At 39.8% G+C, this 25,426-nt stretch overlaps 1 protein-coding gene across 5 annotated transcripts in view; it reads left to right on the forward strand.

Moving 5' to 3' along the window:
* The window catches only part of WDFY2 (WD repeat and FYVE domain containing 2), a 183,182-nt gene that overhangs the window by 61,301 nt on the left and 96,455 nt on the right, over positions 1-25,426 (forward strand). For 4 of the 5 annotated variants that reach the window (XM_060637251.3, XM_081795289.1, XM_078433984.2 and 1 more), the window contains one exon: positions 13,015-13,082. In XM_060637251.3, coding sequence (XP_060493234.1) covers positions 13,015-13,082 — 68 coding nt within the window. Of the gene's footprint in view, positions 1-4,375; positions 4,393-13,014; positions 13,083-25,426 lie in introns of those variants that run through there. The other variant, XM_078433995.2, reaches the window with a different exon arrangement.

A 25,426-nucleotide genomic window follows, 5' to 3' on the forward strand; every position in this document is an offset into this window, starting at 1 on the left:
CAGTCAGTGTCGGCATCACTCCTCCCCCCCCCCCCCCCCCCCCCAGTTACTTCAGTGGTGGCAAAAATAACAATTGTCCCCTGGGAAATGAAGCTCATTGCTATGGTAACTAATGAAGGTTGCATCATTCTAGGGCACATTTTTAAAAGCCTGAATTTCAACACGGGTAGACGCCTCGTCTTATTTTATTCAGTAGCTTAGCAACCTGTGGTATACTGTTTGTCACCACCCCCAATCTTCCCTCTTCTCTCAGAAAAGTGACCTATATAGTTTTTTTATTATGGGCACGTTTTCACTGTGAATTTGGTTCAGTTCTTAGGTATGTTTACAATGACCTTATTTTCTGGACCAAAAATTAGGACATGTTCTGTGTCTGAGAGGCGAAGGCCTTTGTTACACATCCGTGGTGGCCCACGCTGAGGTCTTTGCGGATTTTCTGAGTGCTGCACCTCTAAACTGTTGGTGTTATTCCAGGGTTTGTCTTTGGCCCTATTTTCTTCTTATTCACCAGGGACTTAGCTACTGCTTATTGTTGGTGACTCCCACATCCCGATCCTCAGCTCAGATCTCACCCCTGGACTCCACACAGGCAGGTAGTTCACTCCTTGACAGTCCTAACGGGAGCGTCTCCACACCCACCCAGCAAGTTCAAGATGAAGTCAGCATTGCCTTCTACAAAAAAATCACTTACTGACGAACCACCCATTCATGCAGCACGCCACACCCAGTCAGCCCCGGAACCCGGATGCTTCCACTTCCTAGATGCTCTCAAGTCTGCCTTCTTCTCTTGTCTAGAGCCGCGTCCTTTTTTGCCTGGTTTACTGGTTAACCAAACTGGTTACTTCAGGGTAAGCAGGCTTCTTCCACGTTTTCCCAAACAAACGAAAAAATTGTGATTTTGTGGCTGGCTGCTTGGCCTCCAGCGGCTCCCCGTTGTCCTCACAGTAAATCCCAGACTCCTCAGCGTGGCCCGCAAAGCCCCGTGTGGCCTCCTGCCTGCTCCTTGGACCAGCTTGGTTCTCGTCACTGCCACCTTGCCCCTCCCTGCCTGCTCCTGCCTCCACATGCTGCTCTCTCCCTATGAGGAACATGCCCCTGCTCCCTCTCGCCCTTCCTCTGGTAAATGCTTCCTCATCCTGCATTTCGGACACCGTCATCTCTGGGAGGCCTTCTCTAACATCTCCTAACCCAGGCTCCATTTCCGAGTTAGATGCATCCCCCACTGCACGTGTTTCTTTAATAGCATCGGCTTCTCCTACCTTGCCCAGTGGTCATGTTCTGCTACCTGTCGCCTGCAGCGGGGGGTGAGTTTTGAGAACAGAGGTGGTGCTTGTTTGTCTTGTGGTTCCAGTGTGGTTCACGTGCTTGTGCTTAGTAGGTGTTTAATAAATGTCTGTGAATGAATCAGTGATCAACAAGTCAATGATCAAATATACATGTATACACACACACACACACACACACACACACATATGTATATAAACGCACTTGTGAGGCAGTGGGGCAGAATTCCTAACTTCTAGATTTTACTCGTCTTGGGAAGTCCATCTTGTTCCAGTCGCCGCAGTTCATTGTCTCCATCAGTATAAGTGGACTCATAAAGACCACTAGAAGTTAGAACAAAGGGTATGTTTTTCCTGGATAGGATGGGGGTGGGAGTGGAACTGCTGTGGTGCTCGGCTACTTACGTGTGTGCGCACACACACACACACACACACACACACACAGTTCACCACCTGTGTATTACTACACTCTATTGCCAGCTTGTGTGTATCAGCACAGTTTGAAATAAGAAAGTCAAGTACAAACTGAAATTCAGGAATCTCATAAAGGGAGCATTTGACTTCCTTGCTTGTTTGAAAGTTCGATCCCTCTGTGTGGTCACATTGGCTACTCAGGGGAGGGCTGCCTGTGAGGAGGTCACACCTTTCCTAGTTAAGGTGGGCGTGGAGGCCGGCACTGGGTTCAGTTCTTTGGAGGGAGTTGGAGTGGGTTGGGAGGTAGGGTCGGAAGGCCCTTGCATGTCTCATTTCTTTAGGGTAATGCTAGGCACTGGCGCTATAAAATGAAGGATTTTGCAGTTCCTTCCTCGTCATCCCACCCAGCACGGTGTACAGATTTCTCAGCGTGAGCTCAGCCTCTTTGCTGCCTTCTGTGCAAGGTCTCTGCAGATGCCATCAGAGAACTTCCTGACAGTGGACCGGTCGGGGGTGGGTGGCTGTAGAGAGGAACTTTTGACTGATCCTCTTGCTCTGTTACAAACGACGAGCACCACTTTGGGGCTCAGCGTGGAGCTTGCCCTGGGCAGGTGCCAAGTATGAGAAAACGCGATTCCTTCTCTGATTGTGTTTGGAGCTCAGTCAAGGAGCAAGCTGGTGCACTGATTGTGGTGCAGTTTGAGAAATACTACAATTTGTCTACCCTCTGTTTTCACCTTAAAAATGAAAAGAAAAAAAAAAACCTTTTTAGGTTTAAGGAATAAATAATATTTAAGACTAATATTTAAAAGTGACTTTTACCTGTTGAAATGTGGTCAGCTGTGTCCAATGTAGAATAAGATTATGCTGTTTTCAAAATAGCCCAGCTGCTAAACTGACTGAGGCCCACTGGAGAGATCTTGTCTTATTATTTTTGAAATGAGAATTGATTCTCTCTCCCAACTGTCGTCGTGTCTGTTTCTGCCTTTGTTGAGAGCTCGGGGGAGAGAAGACTACAGGACCCAGTGAGGAGGACAGTGCAAAGTGTGTGGCTCTGTTGGGTTCCCGGGAGGCCAGGACTTTGTGTGGGGGGTGAATTCCGTTTTCCTGCCTTCCAGCAGGGGCATCCATTTTCTCCAATACACTGACCTCTACTGGCTTAACCATGACTCTTAATCACAGCTGGTTTTTTTTTTTCTTGAAGTTTTTTCCAAGGAAAAAGTTTTATACTTACTATTAAAAGATTTTTGTGTTGCTTTTAAAATATAATTTGCAAAACATTGGTTCTTGCAGGCTTTGTATAGTGCAACTTAACATTTCTCTAGGAAAGTCCTGGCTATCCCACTGTTACTTTTGACCTCTAGGATGTCTAGGATGTAGTGTCTTTTTTTTTTTTTAACTATTATTATATCTCTACAGATAAGGGAACAAATATTTTTATAGAATTTTATTTCTAACCCTCTAAGGTTCTCAATATTGCCCTTAATACATGTTGGTGTAAGGAAGGCAGTATGTTTAGTGAAGAGAGCACAGAATTTAAAATAACTGCAGGTTATTGGTTCAGGCAAACTTAAATTCTGTGGGCCCTCTCATCTCTGAAGGATGATTTCTGTTTCATAGAGCTATCGTAAGGATTGAATGTATACGCAAAGGGCTTGGTGGGGGTGCTGTTGTTTATGTGAAAATGTTTGTCTCTATAATTAGAGTCAAAACTAATTTTAGCCTCCCACCCTTTTGACCTACACAGCTGCTTTAAAAATCTTTAAACAAACCTGTATTAGCTGTATTGATGTGTACCTTTTCTTTTTTTACCGGATTTTTAGAATCACTGTTACTTAAACATTTATCTGTGGACACATACGTACATACATAGCTACATAACCTTATAATTTATGCACCTGGAAAACTAGGAGCATCGATTGCACTAACATCACGGTAGTGTTACAACCTGTGTGCGCATGGCTTCGGTGCTACCTTCAGCTCTAATCCTCACATAAGAAACCGCTCCGCATCTATAGTTACTTTATTTATTTTATTGCTATTTTCTCATCTCCAGTTATTTTACATTCAGTTTGTTGAAAATTAAACTTGCTGTTTTTCTGCCTTCCTGCCCCTCCCGTATTGGGAACAGGTTTGCCACCAGTGCAGTGGTTGAGAGAGAGCAACCTCTGAGGTTAGACTGTGTGAGTTCAGATTGTGGCTCTGTATAACCTGGGGGCTCTCTGTGCTTCAGAGCCCTCCTCTGTGACATGAGATTCATAACCATACCTACCTTGTGGGATTGTTGGGAGGCCACATTTGGAAAGTTGTGGGCAAAACGGTCCCCTGAAAAGCCCAGTAGACTTTTTTGTTCACTTATAGTAGTATCCGTGGCAAATAACCTCTGCCAAGCATCTTGTCTAGCTTGAAGTCTGTTGCCTTCCATTTTGGCCTTTGTGCTCTGCCCAATCAGGTGACTAGGGGAACTTCTAAGGAAGAAGAGGAGAATGAATCTAGTGTAGACAACCAACAGTCTCTGTCGCCTCGGACTCACCTGTTTTCATTCATCCAGTGAATATTTATCCCGTATTTGCCATGTGCGACGCGCTCTGGCAGCCTCCAGGTGGATAGATGGTGGTGAGCAAGATCATAGTGCGCATTGTCATGCTTAGTTTCTTATTTTTATTTTTCAGATAATAAACACATCTACGAGTAGGTAAGTCAAATAACAGATTGTGGCCAGGGCAGTGAAGGAAATAAACGGAGTAATAGATATGGCCACCTCCCGAGTCAGCCCTTCCTGAGCCTGCCTCGTTTCTCCATGTGGATGAGATACCTTTCCTACGTTGCTTGCATGGATATAAAATACCTTGTAGCCCTTATCATTCACCACTGTCATGATAATGTTAAGTTGTCTGGAGCTCCTGCCCGATGCCTGGCACATAGGAGATACCCAGTACATGTTAAAGCAGGGCGTAAAGGACTGGATAAATAATTTACAGGATATCTTTGTAAATTGAGCGAAAAATCCCTTACATCAAGGATTCAAATATTCAGTACGTTGGCAAAGCAGGAACCGTTTTGGATCTTGAACTCTCCCAAGCTGTGGTGGATTAGCACATTTAAAAAAATGGTGATATTAATGACAATAATAATAATTGTTGGCAATTACTGAAGGCCTGCTCTGTGCTAAGCACCATGTCACAGACCTTACGTTTAATCTTTGCAACAGCTTCATACCATAGGTTTGAATTATAATTCTCATTTTCACTAACTAGGAGCTCTTGGCTAACTCAAAGACATCTCTGATTCAAATGTTCAAAATCGAGCTCATGATTCTCACCCCATGTCCTGCCCTTTGCCACTGTTCCTCATCTCCGTGAATGACCACACCATCATGTAGTGGGACAGACCCCAAACCTAAGGAGAGACATTTCTTTCCTTCGTCTTCTCTGTCTGTTAACATGTATTCAGATCCTGGTAACAAAATCCATCTAACAGTGGCTTAAGGTAAAAATAAAGGAAATTATCTCACAAGCAAGTCTAAAGTCGGTCTAAAGAGTTGGTGGATCAGGGGTATTACTGAGGTATTATGAGGCCAGGCCCTTTCCACCTTCAGCCCTGCTGTCCTCAGCACATCTGCTTCCGTCCTCAATCTTGTCTCCTGTCGAATGTGGTTGCCTCAACTCCAGGCAGAGTCTGTATTGATTGTTTTTAAATTTTTATCGTGAAATTCGCCTACACGCAGTTAACCACTTTAAAGTGTACAGTGTTTTGCTTAGCATAATGTTTTTGACGTTCATACAAGTTTCGCATGTATGAGTACTTCATTCCTTTTGTTGACTGAAAATATTCTAGTATATGTATGTAATTTGTTCATTCACCTGCTGATAGACATTTGAGTTGTTTGCACCTATTGGCTGTTGTGAATTGTGCTGTTATTTTATTTATTGTTATTTTTTAGATTCCAGTATAATTAACACACAGAGCTATATTAGTTTCAGGTGTATAATGCAGTGATTCAACAGTTACACATTACTCAGTGCTCATCATAAGTGTACTCCTAATCCCCTTCAACCTTTATTTAACCAGTCCCCACCCACCTCCCTTCTGGCAACCACCAGTTTGTTCTGTTTTTTGTTTTGTCTTTTTTTTAATAAAGATTTTGTTTTTTTAGCTAATCTCTACACCCAGGGTGGAGCTTGAACTCACAGCCCCGAGATCCAGAGTCATACATATGCTCTTCCATCTGAGGCAACCGGTGCTCCTTGTTCTCTGTATTTAAGAGTCTCTTTTCTTGTTTGTCTCTTTTTCTTTGTTCAAGTGTTTTATTTCTTAAATTCCACGTATAGTGACATCATATGGTATCTGTCTTTCTCAAGCTGACTTACGTCCCCTAGCATTACCCTCTCGACCCATCCTTGTTGTTGCAAAGGCAAGAATTGTGCTGTTGTGAACATACATGAACATGTATCTGTTTGCATACCTGTTTTCAATTCTTTGGAGTATATACCTAAGAGAATTAGTAGATCATATGGTTTCTGTTTAACTTTTTGAGAAACTGCCAGACTATTTTCAACAGTGGCTGCATCATTTTATATTCCTGTCAGCAATGGATGAGGGTTCCTATTCCACTACAGCCTCTAGAACATTTACTATATATATATATACATATATATACACATATATATGTATATATATATATATATATATATACATATATATACACATATATATGTATATATATATATATATGTATATATATATGCATATATATATATATATATATGTACTTTTTATATATATAAAATAGCCTTCCTAGTGACTGTCAAATGGTATCTTAATATGGTTTTGATTTGCATTTCCTGTTGACTGGTGATGTTGAACATCTTTTCATACGCTTGTTGGCCATTTATTTGTCTTCGGGTAAGTATCCACTAAAGTCCTTTGTCCACCCTTTAATTGGGTTGTCATTTTGTTGTTGTTATTGTTAAGTTGAAAGAGTTTCTTACATAGTATGGACACTAAACCTCCATCATCTGTATGATTTGCAAACATTTTCTCCCACTGTCTTGATGATGTCCCTCGTGGCACAAAAGTTTTGAATTTTTATGAGGTCTAACTTACTTATTTTTTGTGCTTGGGTGTGGTGTCCAATTCAAGCATCCATTGTTGAATGCAAGGTCATGAATATTTAGCTTTGTGTTCTCCTCTAATAGTTTTAGTTTTAGCTGTAATATTTAGGTCATTAATCCATCCTGAGTTAATTTTTGTGTATGGAGTGAAACTGGGGTCCAACTTCATTTCTCTGAATGTGGTTGTCTAGTTGTCCTTGCACCATTTATTGAAGAGACTATTGCATTAAGTCTGTAGATTGCTTTTGGGAGTATTGTCATAAATATCCAGTCTTCCAGTTGATGAACATGGGATGTCTTCCCATTTATCTGTATCTTCTTTAATTTCTTTCAGCAATGTTTGTAGTTGTCACTGTGCAAGTCTTTCACCTCCTTGGTTAAATATATTCCTAGGGGTTTTATTCTTTTGGGTGCTATTAAAAATGGATTGTTTTCTTAATTTTGTTTTCACATTGCTTGTTGCTGGTATAGAAACACAACTGATTTTTGTGTGTTGATCTTGTACCTGGCAATTTTGCTGAACTTGTTTATTAGCTTTAGTAGTGCTTTTGTGGATTTATTGGGATTTTCTGTAGGCAGAATCATATCATTTACAAATACAGATAGTTTTACTTCTTCCTTTCCAATTTGGATGCCTTGTATTTCTTCTATTTGCCTAGTTACTTTGGCCAGGGTTTCCAGTAATGTATAATAGCAATGGTGAAAGCGGTCGTTCTTGTCTTGTACTTGATTTTAGGGAGAAAGTTTTCAGTCTTTACCATTGAATATGATGTTAGCTGTGAATTTTTGAAGAGTACCTTTTATTGGATTAAGAAAATTTCTTTTTGTTCCTTGTTTGCTGAGTGTGTTATTTACCATGAGAGGTTGTTGAATTTCATCATGTGCTTTTCTGTGTTTGTTGAGATAATCATCTGTGGTTCCCCCCCCCCCCCCTTCATTCTGTTAATGTGCTGCATTACGTTGATTGACATTCTTATGTTGAGCTGCCCTTGCATTCTTCTGACAGATTCCATTTGGTGATGATGTACAATCCTTTTGATGTGCTGTTGGATTTGTTTTGCTAGACTTTTTTCATCTATATTCATGAGGGATGTGAGACTGTTATTTTCTTGTGGTATCTTTGACTTTGGTATCAGATAATGCTGGCCTGATAAAATGTTAGGAAGTGAGTAGTCCTTCCTCTTTATTTTTTGGAAGATTGAATAGGATTTTTGTTCATTCTTTAAATGTTTGGTTGAATTCAGTGAAACCATCTGGTCCTGCACTATTATTTTTGATTACCGATTCAATCTCTTGACTTGTTATAGGTCTGTTGAGATTATTTCTTTTGGGTTAGTTTTGGTAGATTGTGTGTTTCTGGGGACTTTTTTCCATTTGATCTTGATTATCAAATTTACTGGCCTGCAGTTGTTCATAATATTCTCTTATAATCTCTTTCATTTCTTTTAGGTAGTAACATTCCCACTTTTATTTCTGATTTTAATTATTTACATTCTTTGTTTTTTGTGATTAGTTCTTAATTTTGGTGATCTTTTCAAAGAATTATCTTTTAGTTTCACTGATTCTCTCTTTGGTTTTCTAATCTCTTATTTTGTTTTTTGTTCTGATCTTTATTATATACTTCTACCTGTGCTGGCTTTGGGTTTAGTTTGCTTTTGTTTTTTTAGTCCCATAAAGTATAAAGTGAGGTTGTTGATTTGAACTCTTTCTTCTGTTTTAAAGTAGGCATTTAGAGCTGTAACTTACCCTCTGTGTATTGCTTTTGCTGCCTCTCATAAGTTTTATTATGTTGCATTTTAATTTTTATTCATTTCAGAGTGTTTTCTGATTTTCCTAGTGATTCTTCTTTGATCCATTGGTTGTTTAAGGTTATGTTGTTTAATTTCCCCATATTTGTGATTTTTTTCCAGTTTTCTTCTCTTATTGATTTTAGTTTCATTTCATTGTGGTTGGAGAAGATATTTTGTATGATTTCAGTCTATTAAAATATATTGACAATTGTTTTATGGCCTAACATGTGGTCTGTCCTGAGGAATGTTCCATGTGCACTTAAGAAGAAACTGTGTTCTGCTGTTGTTTGTTGGAGTGTTCTTTATATTTGTTAGGTCTAGTTGGTTTATAGTGTTGTTTAAATTCTCTAATTTCTTTTTCATCTTTTGTCTAGGTATTCCATCTATTATTGAAAGTGGTATATTGAAGTCCCCAACTATTATTGTAGAACTATCTAGTTCTCCTTTCAATTTTGCCAGCGATTGATATGTTTGGTGCATATGTATTTACAACTGTTATGCCTTTGTGATGAATTGATCCTTTGTCAATATATAACGTCCTTCTTTATTTCTTATAGAAGTTTTTGACTTAAAAATATATTTTGCCTGTTGCTAGCATAGCTATCCTGGCTGTCTTTTGGTTTCTATTTCTATAGAATATCTTTTTTCCATCCTTTTACTTTTAGCTTATTTATGTTTGGGGGTCTAAAGTGAGTCTCCTTTAAGCAGCATAAAGTGGGACCATGTCTTTTTACTCCATTCTGCCATTACCTGTCTTTTAATTTGTAGTTTAATTCACTTACATTTGAAATAATTACTGATAAGGAAGAATTTCTGCAATTTTGCTTTTTGTGTATGTATCACATCCTTTTTGTTGCTCAAGTCCCCCACTGTCTCCTTCTTCTATGTTTGATTGATTTTTTTCTGGTGTACCATTTTGATTTCTTTCTTTTCTTTGATGTATATTTTTAAGTTATTTATTAGTGGTTGCCAAAGGGATTTTTAACATCATAAATTTATAACAATGTAGTCTGAATTTATAACAACTTAATTTCAATAGTACACATTAACTCTACTCCTGATCAGTTGTGTATCCCTCTTTTCTTGTTATGGTCACAAATTATACTCTCATGTTTTGCGCCCATTACTATAGGCTAAAATTCGTGACTTATTCACACAGGAAACAAAAAGAAAAGTTACAAACAAAACACACAATAATACTAGCTTTTATATTCACCTGTGTAATTGCCTTTACCAGTGATCTTAGTTTCTCTGTATGTCTTCAAGTACTGTCTATTGTCTTTTTGTTTTAGTCTGAATAATTCTTTTTAGTATTTATTGTAGTAAAGGTCTACTAGTAATGAGCTTCATTAGCTTTTGATTATCTGGAAATGTCTTAATTTCTCCTTTATTTTTGAAGAATAGTTTAGCCAGATAGAGAATTCTTGGTTTACAGTTCTTTTCTTTTAGCACATTATCATCTCACTGCCTTCTGGTCTCTGAGCCTTTTGATGAAAAATCTTGCTGCTTTCAAGATTTTCTTTCTGACTTTCAGCAGTTTGATTATTATGTGTCTCTTGTGAATTGCTTTGAGTTCATCTGTCCTGGAGTTCATTGAGCTTTTTGGATATATAAATTCATATCTTTCATCAAATTTGGGAAATTTTCAGCCATTTTTCTTCAAATATTTTTCTATCTCTGTCTTTTTCTTCTCCTTCTCATAGTATATATGTGGGTATACTCAGTAGTGTCCCACAGGTCCCTTAGGTTCTGTTTGCTTTTTCTTCATTCTTCTTTCTTTCTTCTCCTCAGACTGGGAGGAGACTAGGTAATTTTAAGCATCCTATCTTGAAGTTTGCTGATTCTTCTGTCTTCAGACTTCCTGTTGGGCCTCTCTAGTGAGTTTTTCATTTCAGCTCCAAAATTTCTATTTGATTCTCTTTTATATAAATTCAGTCTTCTATTCAGATGCCCTACTTGTTCATACATCCTTATTCTGATTTCCCTTAGTTCTTTATTTATGGTTTCCCTTTGGGCCTTTGGGCATATAGATAGTTAATTTAAAGGTTGTTTTATGTTGTTGTTGTTGTTGTTGTTTTGCTGGGGGGGGGAGTGAGTGCAAGCAGTGGAGGAGAAGAGAGAGAGAGGGAGAGAGAGAATCCCAAGCAGGATCCACACTCAACACAGAGTCCGACATGGGGCTTGGTCTCACGACTGCGAGGTCATGACATGAGCCAAAATCAAGAATTGGACACTTAACTGACTGAGCCACCCAGGTGCCCCTAGATAGTTAAAGTTTTTGTCTGATAGGACCAATCAGTGTTGGATTTCTTCATTGGTTTTTGTCACTTTTTTTTCCTATGAAAAGGCCATTTCCTGTTTCTTTGTATACTTTGTACTCTTTTCTTGAGAATTGATTATTTTAGACAGTATAATATAGTAACTCTGAAAATCACATTCTCCCTCCTCTCCAGAGATTGCTGCTGTTACTTTGGAATGTTGCAGTTTTCTGTTTAGTGACTTTAACACATTATTTTTGCAAAGACTGTATTCCTTATTGTATGTGATCATTAAAGTCTCTGTTCTGTTATCTCTGAGGTCAACCTGTGATTTCTTCCAATGCCTGGACTTAATAAAGAAAAAAGGGGTCTTTGTCTCTTTAAATTCCTTTGACGGGCATTGCCTGGGAAGCCCTTCAGCCTTAGGGGTTTGAAACAGTGGCCAGTCTCTCCCTCCTCTCTCAGTGGACCAACAGGCAGATCCGAACACACATCCCCAGTGTTGGAGGATGGGTTCCTACCTTGGTACCAGCAAGCCATTCTGTGAGTATGGGCCACTGTTGCCACAGCTGCCTTCTCTAGGGATGAGGAATGCATGGTGGCAGCTGCTAGTAAAATGTGAAATTCACTGATATATACCAGCTTCTTTCTTCATCAAGCATTTTTCAGATGCTGCAAGTGTCTAGCTAGACCCCAGAGTTCTAAAATAGTTCTTGCCAGCTCAGTAGTTGATTTGGTTTAGGGACTGATTCCTGGAGCTTCCTGCTCTGCCCTTTTTGGTGATGTCACCTATTTATTTTTGTTGAGATAATAAAGTCCATATTAAAGTGTTGTACTAGCATATTTAAAAAATTTTTTGTTTAAGTGAAACTGATAGGTATTTAGTGTATATATTGAATTACTTTTCATAAGTTATTTACCATTATATCTGTCCATCTCATAAATTAGGATAGTTGGCCCAAAAGATGAAATTTTGCATCTATATATATAGCTGTGTCACTGTATATCACTACGTTGTATCTTGTGGCTGAGAAAATGGCATTTCTTTATTGTGTCTGTAGTTGGTCTGGTTTTTTGTCTTGCTACTCCATTTGGTGGGAGACCCATTGATTAGGGAAAAAAATCCAATACAATTTAAAACTTAGTCTAGTATGATGACTGAAATATGTAAGATAACATTGCTCAGTCTTTGTCTGCTTTTTTCCCTGGGATGATTTAAGTGTGTGGGGTGAGAGGTATGGCCTATATGATATTCTGGCAGTGGGGAACTGCCTTTTCCCCTTAGTTCGAGTTCTGCTACTTCCTCTGGTTCCTAGAAGAGTGTCCTATTACCTTCTAGTTGTGTTTGCCTGGCTGGCATGTGCCGATGATGTCATGGCTGGTGTAACTTATGGTGGGCCTTTCTGGTTGGTAAGAACCTAGTGGTGCTGCCTCACTGGTTCATTTTCTCTTTGGCTCCTTCTCTCTGAGCTCTCCCAGGCATCTGCCATGTGTGTATCTGGCCTGCTGGCCTGGAACTTAATCCACAGCCTTTGCTGCAGAATCTCCCTTGTTTCACGGTGGGCCCCATTGGCCAGCCCTCTAGCTCAGGAATCTGAGTCTCAGAGTTTATCATTACCTGACCATGTTTGGAGAAACCTTCACTCAAGATAATGGCCTGGCACTACAGTAAGACAAAGCACTTACTATGTAATCCTTCTGTGTATGTCAGATTCTTCATTTTATCTCCTCACACTTCCTTCACTAGTTAAACCTAATAACTTCTCAGACAGATGAATGCTTCCAACAGACTACGGCAGAGGTCACATACTAGGAGAGGCAAAACAACAAAAATAGTAATTTTCAAGCACCTTTGCTATCGCATGTGTGTATATAGACATATATGAGGACAATATTCACAAAGGTGTATGTAATTCTAAGTGTACACAAGTCTTAAATTTAAGAAATAAAGGATCTATAGAGAGGCATAAGTGGTATGCTTACATATATATGTGTATATGCAGTATATATATAGTTAAGATCTATATGTATATATAACATATGTAGTTAAGATATATATAATTAAAGTTAAGAGGTTTGGTTTCTATCAATGAACATTTTCCCATGACTAACAATGCTGTGATTTAACATACACTTTTTTTTTTTTCTTTTGTAGGACCGTTCGTGTATGGCTGAAGAGAGACAGTGGACAATATTGGCCAAGCATATACCATATGATGCCTTGTAAGTATCTGGATCTCTGTCTTTAGAAATTAGACATGGACCACTTCCTTTCCAGATTGCCTTCTCTGTGTTTCCTTCTTGAGTGGGGATGCCTGAGGGTTGAGATTAACCTTGTAATGGAAAGTACCATATTAAATCATTTGAGCTCTCAGTATGTAAAATAGGAAAATTGTTCTGAAATTGACCATATATTCATAGTTTCTGAATAAGATTAATGGAAGACGGGCTATAGGACATCGGCTTTCTGATTACAGCTGTCTCCCTCCTTTCCAACTTTTTGTTTCACTTTCTTGTGGAGTTCTCGCTTCGACATTTAAAATTTTGCCTGGTGATTACCTTTGTGAAGTAAATTTGTTCTTGCACTATTGTTATATTATTCATTCAAATACAAGACATTCAGCGTTGACCGTTTGGTGCCCACAAGGGCTTGCTTACAATTGAAACATTCTAAGTAGAAGTCAGCCTCATGTCCTCAAGATTTTATATGCGAAATACGTCCTTGTGCCGATAAATAGCTAATCTTTAAATATATTATAAAACATCCTTAGATTTGATTCTTAGACTTGTGTGCTGGCAGAAGTTCTCCTACAGAAGAGCTAGCACCTCTAAATAGGAAATATCCTTTTAGCCTGGCATTTTGTCTTTAAAAAGTGATGAAGTTTGGGGATCCTATTCCATGTTTATTTGAGTATAAAATAGTTATTTAATTTTGTTATTAGTTATATTATTCAACGTTTCCCTGACTCTCCTTCAAATCTTAATTAAAACTGACACCCTAGAACAATCCCTCAGGTTTGTCTTTTGGGCCTGTGTCCCCTCCGGCTTGCTACAGCGTGCACCCCGTCCCTGGATACAGGTACCCCAGTTTGAGAAGTATGTGCCACGGTGTACAACCGGAATAAATTCATGCTGAATTATAGATGTGATTAAGTTTATGCCTCTGGCAAAAGAATGCTGTAATAACTTAAATAGCTATTTTGCTTGTTTATGAACAAATGAATTATTAAGGATATAATGGGTTTCTGTGATTTTCAAATTACCTTTGAGGTTTTGTGTGGCTTTAGAATTTTATAACAAACAAGTGATAACCACAAAGCTGAACCAAGTGGTCAGTCCTGCATGAGGGAAGAAGAAACTTCTTGTGGTTCTGAGGACTTGTATTGGCCCCTTAACCTGTTGAGCCTCCAGCAGACAGCATTTATGCAGCAAAGGGCCTAGGTGAACTTCCTCTTTAAGCGGTGGCAGTGACGAGGGCTCAGGCAGAAGGAAAGGGAAAGGAATTCTCTGATTGTTTTTTTTGATCTTTGAGTGGTATAACCAGTCTTTTCTACGATCTTCCCTTTTCATCAAACCTGACACGGTATCTAACTGGAGGAGTGGGGAAGGTCTGTAGTCCGGCAAGTTGAAGTTGACTCTAGAGATCTGTTACTACCTTGACTATGAAGACAGAGGAGAGTCAGACCTGGGCAGAAAGATGAGGGCTCAGGGATGGTAAGCAAGGAATCTTCTTGAGATGAACTTGAGTAGGAACCTCATGGAGACAGGATCCTAAGCAATTGCTTATGCGCCCCCTTCCCTATACACACATCTAAACCTGTTTTGCTGTCATTCTGTGATGCTGTCTTTATTTGAATGTCACTGAGAATACAGAGATGCCTCTCGTTGCTTTTTTATCATTTATTCAGCTGTGTGAATGACTGAAGGCTGCTGTGGCTCCTACACCCGGCAAAAGTGCTCAGTACATCAATACTTATTGAAGACTTGAATCTGATAATACAGATAGGTCCCTGAGAACATTATCATACATATTCCTAGTGACTGAACACAGTCTTTGAGATTCAGAAAGAGGACCCTTTCATTATTTGTGTATTTTGTCTGTGGACTTCCATAAAGGGAGTGGAAAGGGCATTACTTTGCTATTAAAATGTATGTGAACCAGCAGCATTAAGGTCACCCTAGAACCTACCAAAAATACAAGTATTGGGTACCATGCTAGATCTATAGAATCGGAATCTGCATTTTTAATGATATCCCTAGGCGATTTGAATGCATTTTATTTATTTATTTATTTTTTAACGTTTATTTATTTTTGAGACAGAGAGAGACAGAGCATGAACGGGGGAGGGGCAGAGAGAGAGGGAGACACAGAATCAGAAACAGGCTCCAGGCTCCGAGCCATCAGCCCAGAGCCCGACGCGGGGCTCGAACTCACGGACCGCGAGATCGTGACCTGAGCTGAAGTCGGACGCTTAACCGACTGAGCCACCCAGGCGCCCTGAATGCATTTTAAAGTGCATTGAGAAGAGTGTCTTCTGACATGATAGCCAACATGCTGATCTATTTTACACATGATTCTATGAGCACATACAAAAAGCCTCATGCATGTATCGTATTGATTTCTACATACTTAGATATAAGTGCACATTCTAGTGGGTCACATATTTATTGTGCACCTGCTGTATCCAGGCCACTGAGCTAGTTGCCAGGGTTTGCAGATAATTAAGGTGCATGTGGTCAAGATGATTTCCATAATCTTTCGTTGTTGGATAACTCCACTACTGTGGAGAAGTAAAAAGAACTATATGTTCTTCACAATTGATCAGAAATTGGCTTTTATGTTCCTAGGAGTTGAATGCACTTAGATAACATGGTAACTAATATTTGAGCAAAGAGTCAGTTTTATTTAACTTGAGAGAGGCAGAATCTTGTTGCATAAGGAATTATGCTATGTTTTTGGACACTTAGAAAACCTGAAATAGCTTTGAATTTCCAAAGGTTTGTTTTTCAGTTCTTCCTATTGAAAGGTGTTTTGTTAAGAGATTACTTAGTTTTGTCCTTAAATAATGGTTATGTGGTACTAGTTACAAAATAAGTAAAAAGATACAGTATGTCTGGAGGCTATGACATGGACATCACAAGGCACATATGACCATATAATGTGTTTATAGTGGCATATAATAAGTAGTATTCCAAATCCAGAAGAAAACATAAAGAAAATATCTTTACGTGTAATATATGGCTTACTTGTTTATTTCATTTATTAAAATTTAATATAGTATTTGTCATGTTCCGGGTAGGATAGTACTGTTCTGTAGCAGCGAGAAGAATTTGAAGTTTAATGGGTGGGAAGAAGGGGAAGGCATTGGATGAAAAAGAATGAATAGTGGAGGCAGAGTTTGATGGTTGGGAGAGAGCCTGAAAGGCAGGGATTTATGGTAAGGCTGGATGAACTTGGGGGTGTGGTACACAAGGGAAGGGTAAGGAGCAGGCACATCGTGCTTTGGGGGTGTCCTCAGACCCGATCTTTTCTGAGAAGCTCTGACTTCCCCTTTAGGAGGGAATGAGGAGAGGCCAGACTTGCCTGGTTAAGGCTGTTTGCTCCTGAGCCAACCTGATTTTCCCAGAATTTAGAATTTGGAGTAGGAAATGCTAAGTTTCAGCCTTGGCTGGTCCCTTGAGCTGGGAATATGTAGACCCAGCTCAACAGTGAAAGCTGATCCGCTTAGAAGGAAGTATGAATCAGGGAGGAAGGACCACTTGGCTCAAGAGAGAGAGAAGCCTAAACAGATGACGCCTGAGGCTTTTCTCCTCCTCCCCTCCAGAACCCTGGCTCTGCTTCTGCCTTTGAGTTCAAGAGATTCCCTCTTTTACTGGATACATTCATTAGTGCTTCCTTTCACTCCAGTGGGTTTCCGTCACTCCTAACTGCAAGTATCTAACTCAGCCTAGCCCAGATTGTATACCTCTGAATTCCTGTCCGTTCAGTTTCTCCTGGATCTCTATGATCTTTAAAGAGAAAGGACTGAGCTGTGTCTCGATTGGTGCCACTGTGGTGCTGAGCTGCAGATTGTCTGCGAAAAGTGAGGGTGAGTAAAGAAAAAAAGCAGAGAGAAATATTTATTCCATTTAATTTCTTTGGACAGCTTATTCAACAAATTTTAAATGTTTCTGCCATACTAAACACCGTGCAACATCCCAAGAATATAGTGGCGAGATAGGGCAGATGATTCCTGTCTTCATGGGGTGTACGGTGGGGAAGGCAGACCTAAAATAAGCCCCACTCATGCTGTGTGGTGAGTGTTGTCACAAGAAGCAGGTGTAATGGAAACATGCTCACAAAGGTTCCCAGAAGGAAGTCCATTTAAAACCCTGCCGTCTCTAGAGAATTTGGGGTGACTGGTGACTTGTTGTGTAGTTTCCTATGTGCCGATTTTTATGGATGAGTGAGAAATAAGAGCGTTTCCTTATCTAATATTCTTCCAGAAAATAACATCCTCTTGATGTATCTCCTGTAATAGCTGCTTATTGCCTGTGACAAGATCAAATTACCCTGTGCCCAACTGGGACCTGCTTGAGCTTGGAAACCGGAGAGGGGCCTTTCTGAGGGTGTAGAGTTGAGGTTTCAGTTGTAGCCATTAGTGATTATCTGTTCCAGGCTTCTAGTAGATACCATTTCAACCCCTGCCTTTGCATCTCTCTACAGCAGGAAAAACAAAACAAAGAATGAAAAGCATAGGTATTCCCATTTTCGTGGTTGAGTTATTTTAGATTTACTTTTTTAACTAGGTTTGCCATTCATGGGGTCAGACAGAGGGGTGGAGGAGAGAAATCTCAAACAGGAGCCAAAGTGGCAGGTGTTTGAGATTTCGCTTACTCGATTAAAGTATTGGGTATCGTGTCTGAGCCTCTATTGCCAGCTTTCCCCCTTGGGCATGCAGAATAGGTAAAGCAGTTCAGCTGCCAAAGATGTGGTGAATAGGAGGTTGAGAGGCCCAGAGCCTCAGGACTGAGGGTGTGTTGGACAATTGGAAACCTCTGTGGGTTCTATAGTTGCCAGGGCAGATGAAATTTACTTTGGCTCCTAAGCGCTTATGAATTTGTCCCCAAAGCAAAACAGACAGTTTATCAAAGATAAATACAAATAAAAGGCACACCTAACACGGAAATAAAATGACCTATTTTTCCAGCTCTCTGCCTTGGCGTGGCGGGATGGCATTTGCCCAATCTGGAGTTGTGCCGGGGCCCCCTCGTTCTGATTGTTCATTGATACAGTTTTCCCACTTTGTGTTAGCCTTCTGCAGAAATGCCTTCATTCTACGTGCCCTCGGCTCGCACTGGTGTGTGCATATATGCAATGCTTTATGGCTGTTTTTGAAGAAATTGTCTACTGTAATGCTCAGTGCTCCTTTGAAGAAGCGCTAAGAGGGCCAGAAACCCTTTGCTTTCTCTAAGACAGAAATTACCAGCCAATGTGCTGGATCATGTTGGGATCATCCAAATGGATTACAGACCCTGAGAACTGGTCTCCTTAGCTGCGCAGGGGAAATCCAGTCGTCTGGGCTGTAGGAATCTCTTCCATTTATTCCAGTGGCTGTTCAGATCTAGTTTTCTGTATATCATGAGGTGAAAAAGGTTGGGAGGGACAGCTCTAAGGACCCGATTCATGGTCCTTATGGATAATGTGACACATGGAACCTATCGTTTGCCAACAGATCTTTATTCCAATTTTCTTTCTGTTCTTACACCTGTTTTCCTTGTCATGACTTTTTGCTTATTTCTATGATTTGGTTTTATTGTATCTACTTTTTTTTTTTTTTTTTTTTTAAATTTTTCTTTTTTTAACGTTTATTTATTTTTGAGACAGAGAGAGAGAGCATGAACGGGGCGGGGCAGAGAGAGAGAGGGAGACACAGAATGGGAAGCAGTCTCCAGGCTCTGAGCCATCAGCCCAGAGCCCGACGCGGGGCTCGAACTCACAGACCGCGAGATCGTGACCTGAGCTGAAGTCGGACGCTTAACCGACTGAGCCACCCAGGCGCCCCTTATTGTATCTACTTTTAAAGTCTCTTCAAATTCTTTGTGAAATGAGGTGGGGAATGCATTAAATGAATTATCTTATTAGTTAAAACAAATAGAGAGATGAAGTTTGGACATAGACATACTATTTACCTTAAATTCACCCAAAAATATGTATTTTTTTTAATGTTTTCAAAATAGCTTGTAGGTTAGAACCTGTGCCAGGGTGGGAAACTGGAATTTGATTTTCGTTTTTGATACCAATTTGCTGAGTCACTTCAGGCAAGTCCTGTACATTTTTCTCTACTCTGAAGCCCGGTGAATACACTGTCATTTCCTTTGATCTCAGATTTGCAAAAACATTTTTGGTTATGAGATGTATTAAATAAGTAATTTGCACTTTCAGGTTCTTGGTATTTAGCAATATATATACTGTTATTGCTGATCTTAACCCAACAGGGATTTGTGAGGTTGTGGCTGGATTGGCTTCCTTTTCCTGTGTGTTGGGACTTCAGTCCTGCAGCGACAGATAACTTGAAATTGAGGCTTTAGAAAATTAGAATGATTAATATGTTCATATGCTTTATACCTAGGATGGAAATGACTTATTTTGTATGTATATTGCAAATGTCCATTTGCCCATTGGTCAAAGGAGAACTTTCTGTAATTTAAGACTTTGTATGGAGCTCGTTGTGCGTTGTCCCACGTCTTCTGGGTTTATTAGAGTTTTGGGGCCAAATCCATATGGATAGATTAGTGGTTGAAAGGTATTTAAAATAATGAGGGGCGCCTGGGTGGCTCAGTCGGTTAAGCGTCCGACTTCAGCTCAGGTCACGATCTCGCGGTCCGTGAGTTCGAGCCCCGCGTCGGGCTCTGGGCTGATGGCTCAGAGCCTGGAGCCTGCTTCCGATTCTGTGTCTCCCTCTCTCTCTGCCCCTGCCCCGTTCATGCTCTGTCTCTCTCTGTCTCAAAAATAAATAAAACGTTAAAAAAATTAAAATAATGAATTTAAAATAATGAAGTTCTGTTTTTATCAGGTAGTGATTATTTTGGTGACTTTTAGACAACATCTTTAACTCCATCAAGGGACTTTCTTGGCGGACTAGGGGATTTGGGTATAATTGGGAAGTGCTCATCCTAATATTTTATACCTTATTTCAATTTACTCCTTGGTTCCTTTCTTGGTTTCTTTCGGTGTAGGTTATATTATAGAACCACATGTAAAACCAGTTTACTGTTTTTACTATTTACATTTTCAAAAATAATTATGTAATCTGATATTTTAGTTCTGTACTTACTAAGAAGAAAATGTGCTTAAGGAACTTCTGATTTTTAATGGAAATGAAGATGTGGATTATCTAAGCTAAAGATAACAGATGTCAATTAATCTGAATAATTATAACATTTACTTAGCATACTCTTGTTTGATTTTCATATGACAGAGTATTTTAAAATTTACTGTACTTAGATCTTAAACTTGTAGTGATAACTTAAAACTTGTCAGAGAGAAAAAATGACCACTGATAAGTCACTGTGATTTTGCTGATGTTACCCAGACTAAATTAAAAGAAAACAAGGGGTTTAATTTTAGTAGAGTGCCTAAAATAGTTGATTGAAATGAAAAATGCTTTTTAATGCTAGGCAGTTGAAGTCCTACATCTACGTGTTCTTAATATATTAAGTAAAACACGGTTGAGCATTATAAACCTAATAAATACTGAGTTGTGACAACCAGGACTGAAGGAGATCGTGTCTGTGGGTGAGATCTCTGCTGTGCAGTGGTGGGGTGCTCCTGGAAGTCCTCTTATTGGAGGATCCCGATATCTGACTTGATCAGGGTGTGTTTAACACCTGAAGTTCTGCTCACGGAAGTGCCGCTGTTTGTTTAGTTTCCAAGTGACCACTGGAACATCCCGTGAAGATCAGTGTGGGCTGACGAGCAGTGCCTTTGCCGTTGTACAGCGCTCAGTGTGCTGGAAATCCGCAGCTCAACCTTCAGAGAAACTTGTGTTTATTTGAGCAAAGGTCAACCAATAAGCAAAGGACAGAAAATAGATCAGCCACAAAATGAAGGAGTTCTAGGTATAAATAACAGAAAATAGGTAACTTTCCCCCCAGTAGGAGTATTTTGAGAATGCCTTCTCTCAACTATATATACTCCTTTTAAAAAGTAGGAGCAAGGGGGGCACCTGGGTGGCTCGGTCGGTTAAGCGACCGACTTCGGCTCAGGTCATGATCTCACGGTCCGTGAGTTCGAGCCCCACGTCGGGCTCTGTGCTGACAGCTCAGAGCCTGGGGCCTGCTTCGGATTCTGGGTCTCCCTCTCTCTCTGACCCTCCCCTGTTCATGCTCTGTCTCTCTCTGTCTCAAAAATAAATAAACATTAAAAAAAAAAAAAGTAGGAGCAAGGGGCGCCTGGGTGGCTCGGTCGGTTAAGTGGCTGACTTCGGCTCAGGTCATGATCTCACGGTCCGTGAGTTTGAGCCCCGCGTCGGGTTCTGTGCTGACAGCTCAGAGCCTGGAGCCTGCTTCCGATTCTCTGTCTCCCTCTCTGTCTGCCCCTCCCCTGTTCATGCTCTGTCTCTCTCTGTCTCAAAAATAAATAAACGTTAAAAAAAATTAAAAATAAAATAAAAAGTAGGAGCAATAAATATACTTTTTGAGACCACTTGAGGGGTAAAAGTATTAGAAATACAAGCAGCCAGTTTCTCCGTAATCCACTTAATTACTGACTCTGTTGAGGTTGATGTGGGATTCTTGAGTTTCCTTTGTCTAGGGCTTATATCTCTTGAGCTTTTCCTCCTTCAAATTATATGGTCATTAATATAATCACCCAGACTGGGGTTTCTCTTTATTTTAGTTTTCCCTAAACCTTAAGCTGACTACCTGCCTGAAATTACAAAGATTTCATTTTAAAAATGCTCGATATTATGAAAGTGTTTAATTTTTAAAATAAGGTATTAACAAGCCATCAAGGTCTAAAGTCCTGGTACTTACATAAGAGATTATTATTTTTCAGTACTCACAGGCCTGCACAAATTTCTTTTCCATCTTCTTTGTACCTTTTATTATCTTGCTTCCTAAAATTCTGCCAAATACACTTCTTCTGTCTGTCCTCAGTCTGAAACAGCAAAGAGGGGTGGCAAGTCTTAATCAGATAGCATGGAAATGAATTCTTGTACTATTTTATTGAGAAATAAACTGTGGGCATTTTTTTTTCCTTAGGTTTTAATAGAAATGTGGGCGGAAAAATAGGAAGCTAATGGTTGAACATCAACAGACCAGTGGCAAGGCCTTGATTTTCACTTACTGGGTTTGTGTAGGAGCAGTCCCAGGCAAACCACATACAGATGATGTATATGGGAGGCCTTGGCAGATGGGGGGTCACCCCACAAAGCTTACGAAGTGTGGTTATCCTTTCTTGTGGGGAAACACTTAAAGGTGGAGGAAGTAAATATATCTTCATGTCTTGTATCACGGTGTGTTTATCTCATCTAGAGTTCGAGGATGCAGTTTTGATGGAGGTGGTCAGTGGAGGGACTGTATTTTAATTTTTTGGGTCTGGTCAGACATTTCATTGAGCCTTTGGAGAAAGCCAGTGCAAGGTGGGCATATAGAAGTCTCTCGGCCATTTTGTCTCTGACCTCAACTTTCAGCCATCAGATAGAGCAATTATTTCCTTATTGACTTATGAATTATTAGTTTCACATCATTTAAAGCTGAATTCTTATTTGTGAAACATCACATTTTTGCAACCCAGCTACAAATATTGTGCTTAAATCATATTTTATTTGTGTCTTCCTAATTCTTCCTGCTGGGGGATTCCTTTTACCATTTGGCCAGAATTTACTGTGTCTTATTATCCTTCCCCAGACAATTTTGCCCCTTTGATATTTCCTTGCACGGATAAGAGCCCATTTTGAATGGGTCGTAACACCAGTCTTTCAGAGGTTGCTTTTTTTGTTAATCTCTGGTGAGTTGAAGTTAGAAGGATATCTGTGTCAATCTGTGTACTCCCCCGTTTCCCAAAAGGAAAGACATTTATTGTCACAACAAATATAGCCATCAGTATTCTTTTCAGTTCACTCCCTGCCTCCTTGGTCCTGCCAGGGCCTATGGGTAATCAACCCAGGGCCTTTTGCTGTGAGAGTATCACAGTTCGGAAATGGTTTGAGGAGCATCATAAGGTTCACCTGCCAAAAGTCTTTCCGTAAACACTCCCTTGCCCTCCCACAGGTCTGCTTGGTGTTCTACCAATAATGCCCCCCTCGAAGAAGTGGTTTTGTCTTTGGGGGGGGCACCCAGAAGCTAGTGCTCTTTAGCTCTGGCATTCCGCTGTCTAGAACCATCTTGGGTTCAAGCATATGGGTTTTAGAACAACAGGATTTCTAAATTTATTTTGTTTATGGGACTTTATGAGAAAGGTCTTTTCCTTTTGAATTCTGGTGGTGTTTCTTACTGTGAACATAAAGTGATTTGGACCATAGTGGTGACATTGGGATGGGTTTAACAGTTCCTATACATGGTTGGTGTCACAGTCTATAAATTCCTTGATGACAGCTCTGATACCTTATATATAATTGTATCATATGCCTGGAACATAGTAAGCATTCTAAATTCTCATTAAAAGAATAACAAGGGGCACCTGGGTGGCTCAGTCTTGATCTCGGCTCAGGTCATGATCTCCCCTGCTTGCACTCTCCCCCCAAAATAAACACTGAAAAAAAAAAAGAATAACAAGAAATTTAGTAAAGGGGATAAGAAATCCAGGAATAAAGAAATAGCAATGTAGATGTCAGGGTAGCCTGTGCAGTGCTGTTAAAAAGTCTTTTAAATCACATTCAGAGATCAGTGGGTTTTCTAACTGTTCCATAACCAGATATGAACTTTGGAGGAAATCACACAGAAAAGACTTTTCTATGGTCAGGCAGGCAGCTAAGTGATGAGGTTATTCTTGACTAGTTTATAGCCCTTTGGGCTGCAATTAAGTTTTACTTCATATGTTCATGTCCATATCTTAACAAGCCATTAGATATTTAAAACTTTCAAGAGGAATAGTGAAATAATAGGATTAAAGACAATATTATAGAAATGAGTTTGGGGCGCCTGGGTGGCTCAGTTGGTTAAGTGTCCGGCTTCAGCTCAGGTCATGATCTCGCCGTTCGTGAGTTTGAGCCCCACCTTGGGCTCTGTGCTGACAGCTCAGAGCCTGGAGCCTGCTTTGGGTTTTGTGACTCCTTCTCTTTCTGCCCCTCCCCCACTCATTTTTTTTTCTCTCTCTCTCAAAAATAAACATTAAAAATATTTTTTAAAAAATGAACTTGTCACACAAACACAAAAACTGTTTCATTTTTCCATGTATGTTTTTAGGTGTCTGTGTATTTTATGTAGTTGTAGTAACAACATATATTTTTTTGTTGTTCTTTTCAGCTAACATGATGATTTTCCATGAAATCATTAGATTTTAATTCTGCACGCATGTTACAGGCTATAAGACCTGGCATGTTAGCACCTGTCTAGAAATTGTGCCAACATATTTCACGGGCCATGGGCGAGTAAGGATGACTTTCCTAGGGCAGCACATTAAATATCATTTGACTACTTTTTTCAGCAGTGTACTTTTGGGAATCTAGTTTAATTTTGTGGCTAATCAGAGAGAAGATTCTCTGTTGTACTGGTGGAGGTTGTGTGTGTGGGGATGATTTTTTGTGTTTCTATTTTCTGAACATATTAAAAACTAGAAAATAAACACTTGTAGTTTGGAAGATCTTTTCTGTTGTTCAGGGTCCTTTTATAGAGAACGAAAAAAATGTTACTAAGTGATGTGTTCATGAAGTAGCTCTGTTAGTAGAACTTGAAATTCTTTTAGAATTTAGTTTCGAGATAATCTAAGTTACATATTTCAAAATGGGACTGTGTATATGAATTATGTCTTTGAATCTTCTCCAATTTTTTTTCCCTGTATGACCTTGAGTACGACGTCTAACCATAACTGTAAAAAGTAGGAATAAAAATATTTGAGGCTGAATACGATTTGATGATGAGCAGGGCCACTGTGAAGGTCGGGGAGAAATTTAAGAATTGGTGTTGGACTCATTTGCACAACAGCGATTTCAGTGTAGGATAAATTGTCAACAGGCCCCATTCTTACGAGCCAGTGTAGGAACCCGGATGCTGACTGTTGAGCAAGCACTTCTTGGCCACATTGGCTTCCAAGTATGCTTAGTTTACTTGGGCTCAGGTATACTCAGGTAGTAGCCAATTTTGCAGCACAGGGAGGCCCTGCCCAGACCGGATTTCTTTTCTACAGAGCCTGGCCCTGTGTCCAGTTGGTTCTCTCTTAAATTGAGACAGATCCTCAGTCTTTTTTCAGTTAGCAGCCTTGAATGCTGAGAGTAAAAAACTTCTGTTAGTCCACATGCCCTGAGTCAATTCTAAATCAAAAAATAGACTTCTATACTAGTGTGTATATGGGGGGGCAGGGAGGAGGGAGTTATAAGGTCTCTTTTTTTCCCCCTGGTTGAGCTTGTTTCTATTAAAGATAGGGT

Source organism: Panthera onca, chromosome A1 (assembly GCF_046562875.1).
Source record: "Panthera onca isolate mPanOnc1 chromosome A1, mPanOnc1 haplotype 2, whole genome shotgun sequence".
NCBI lineage: Eukaryota > Metazoa > Chordata > Mammalia > Carnivora > Felidae > Panthera > Panthera onca.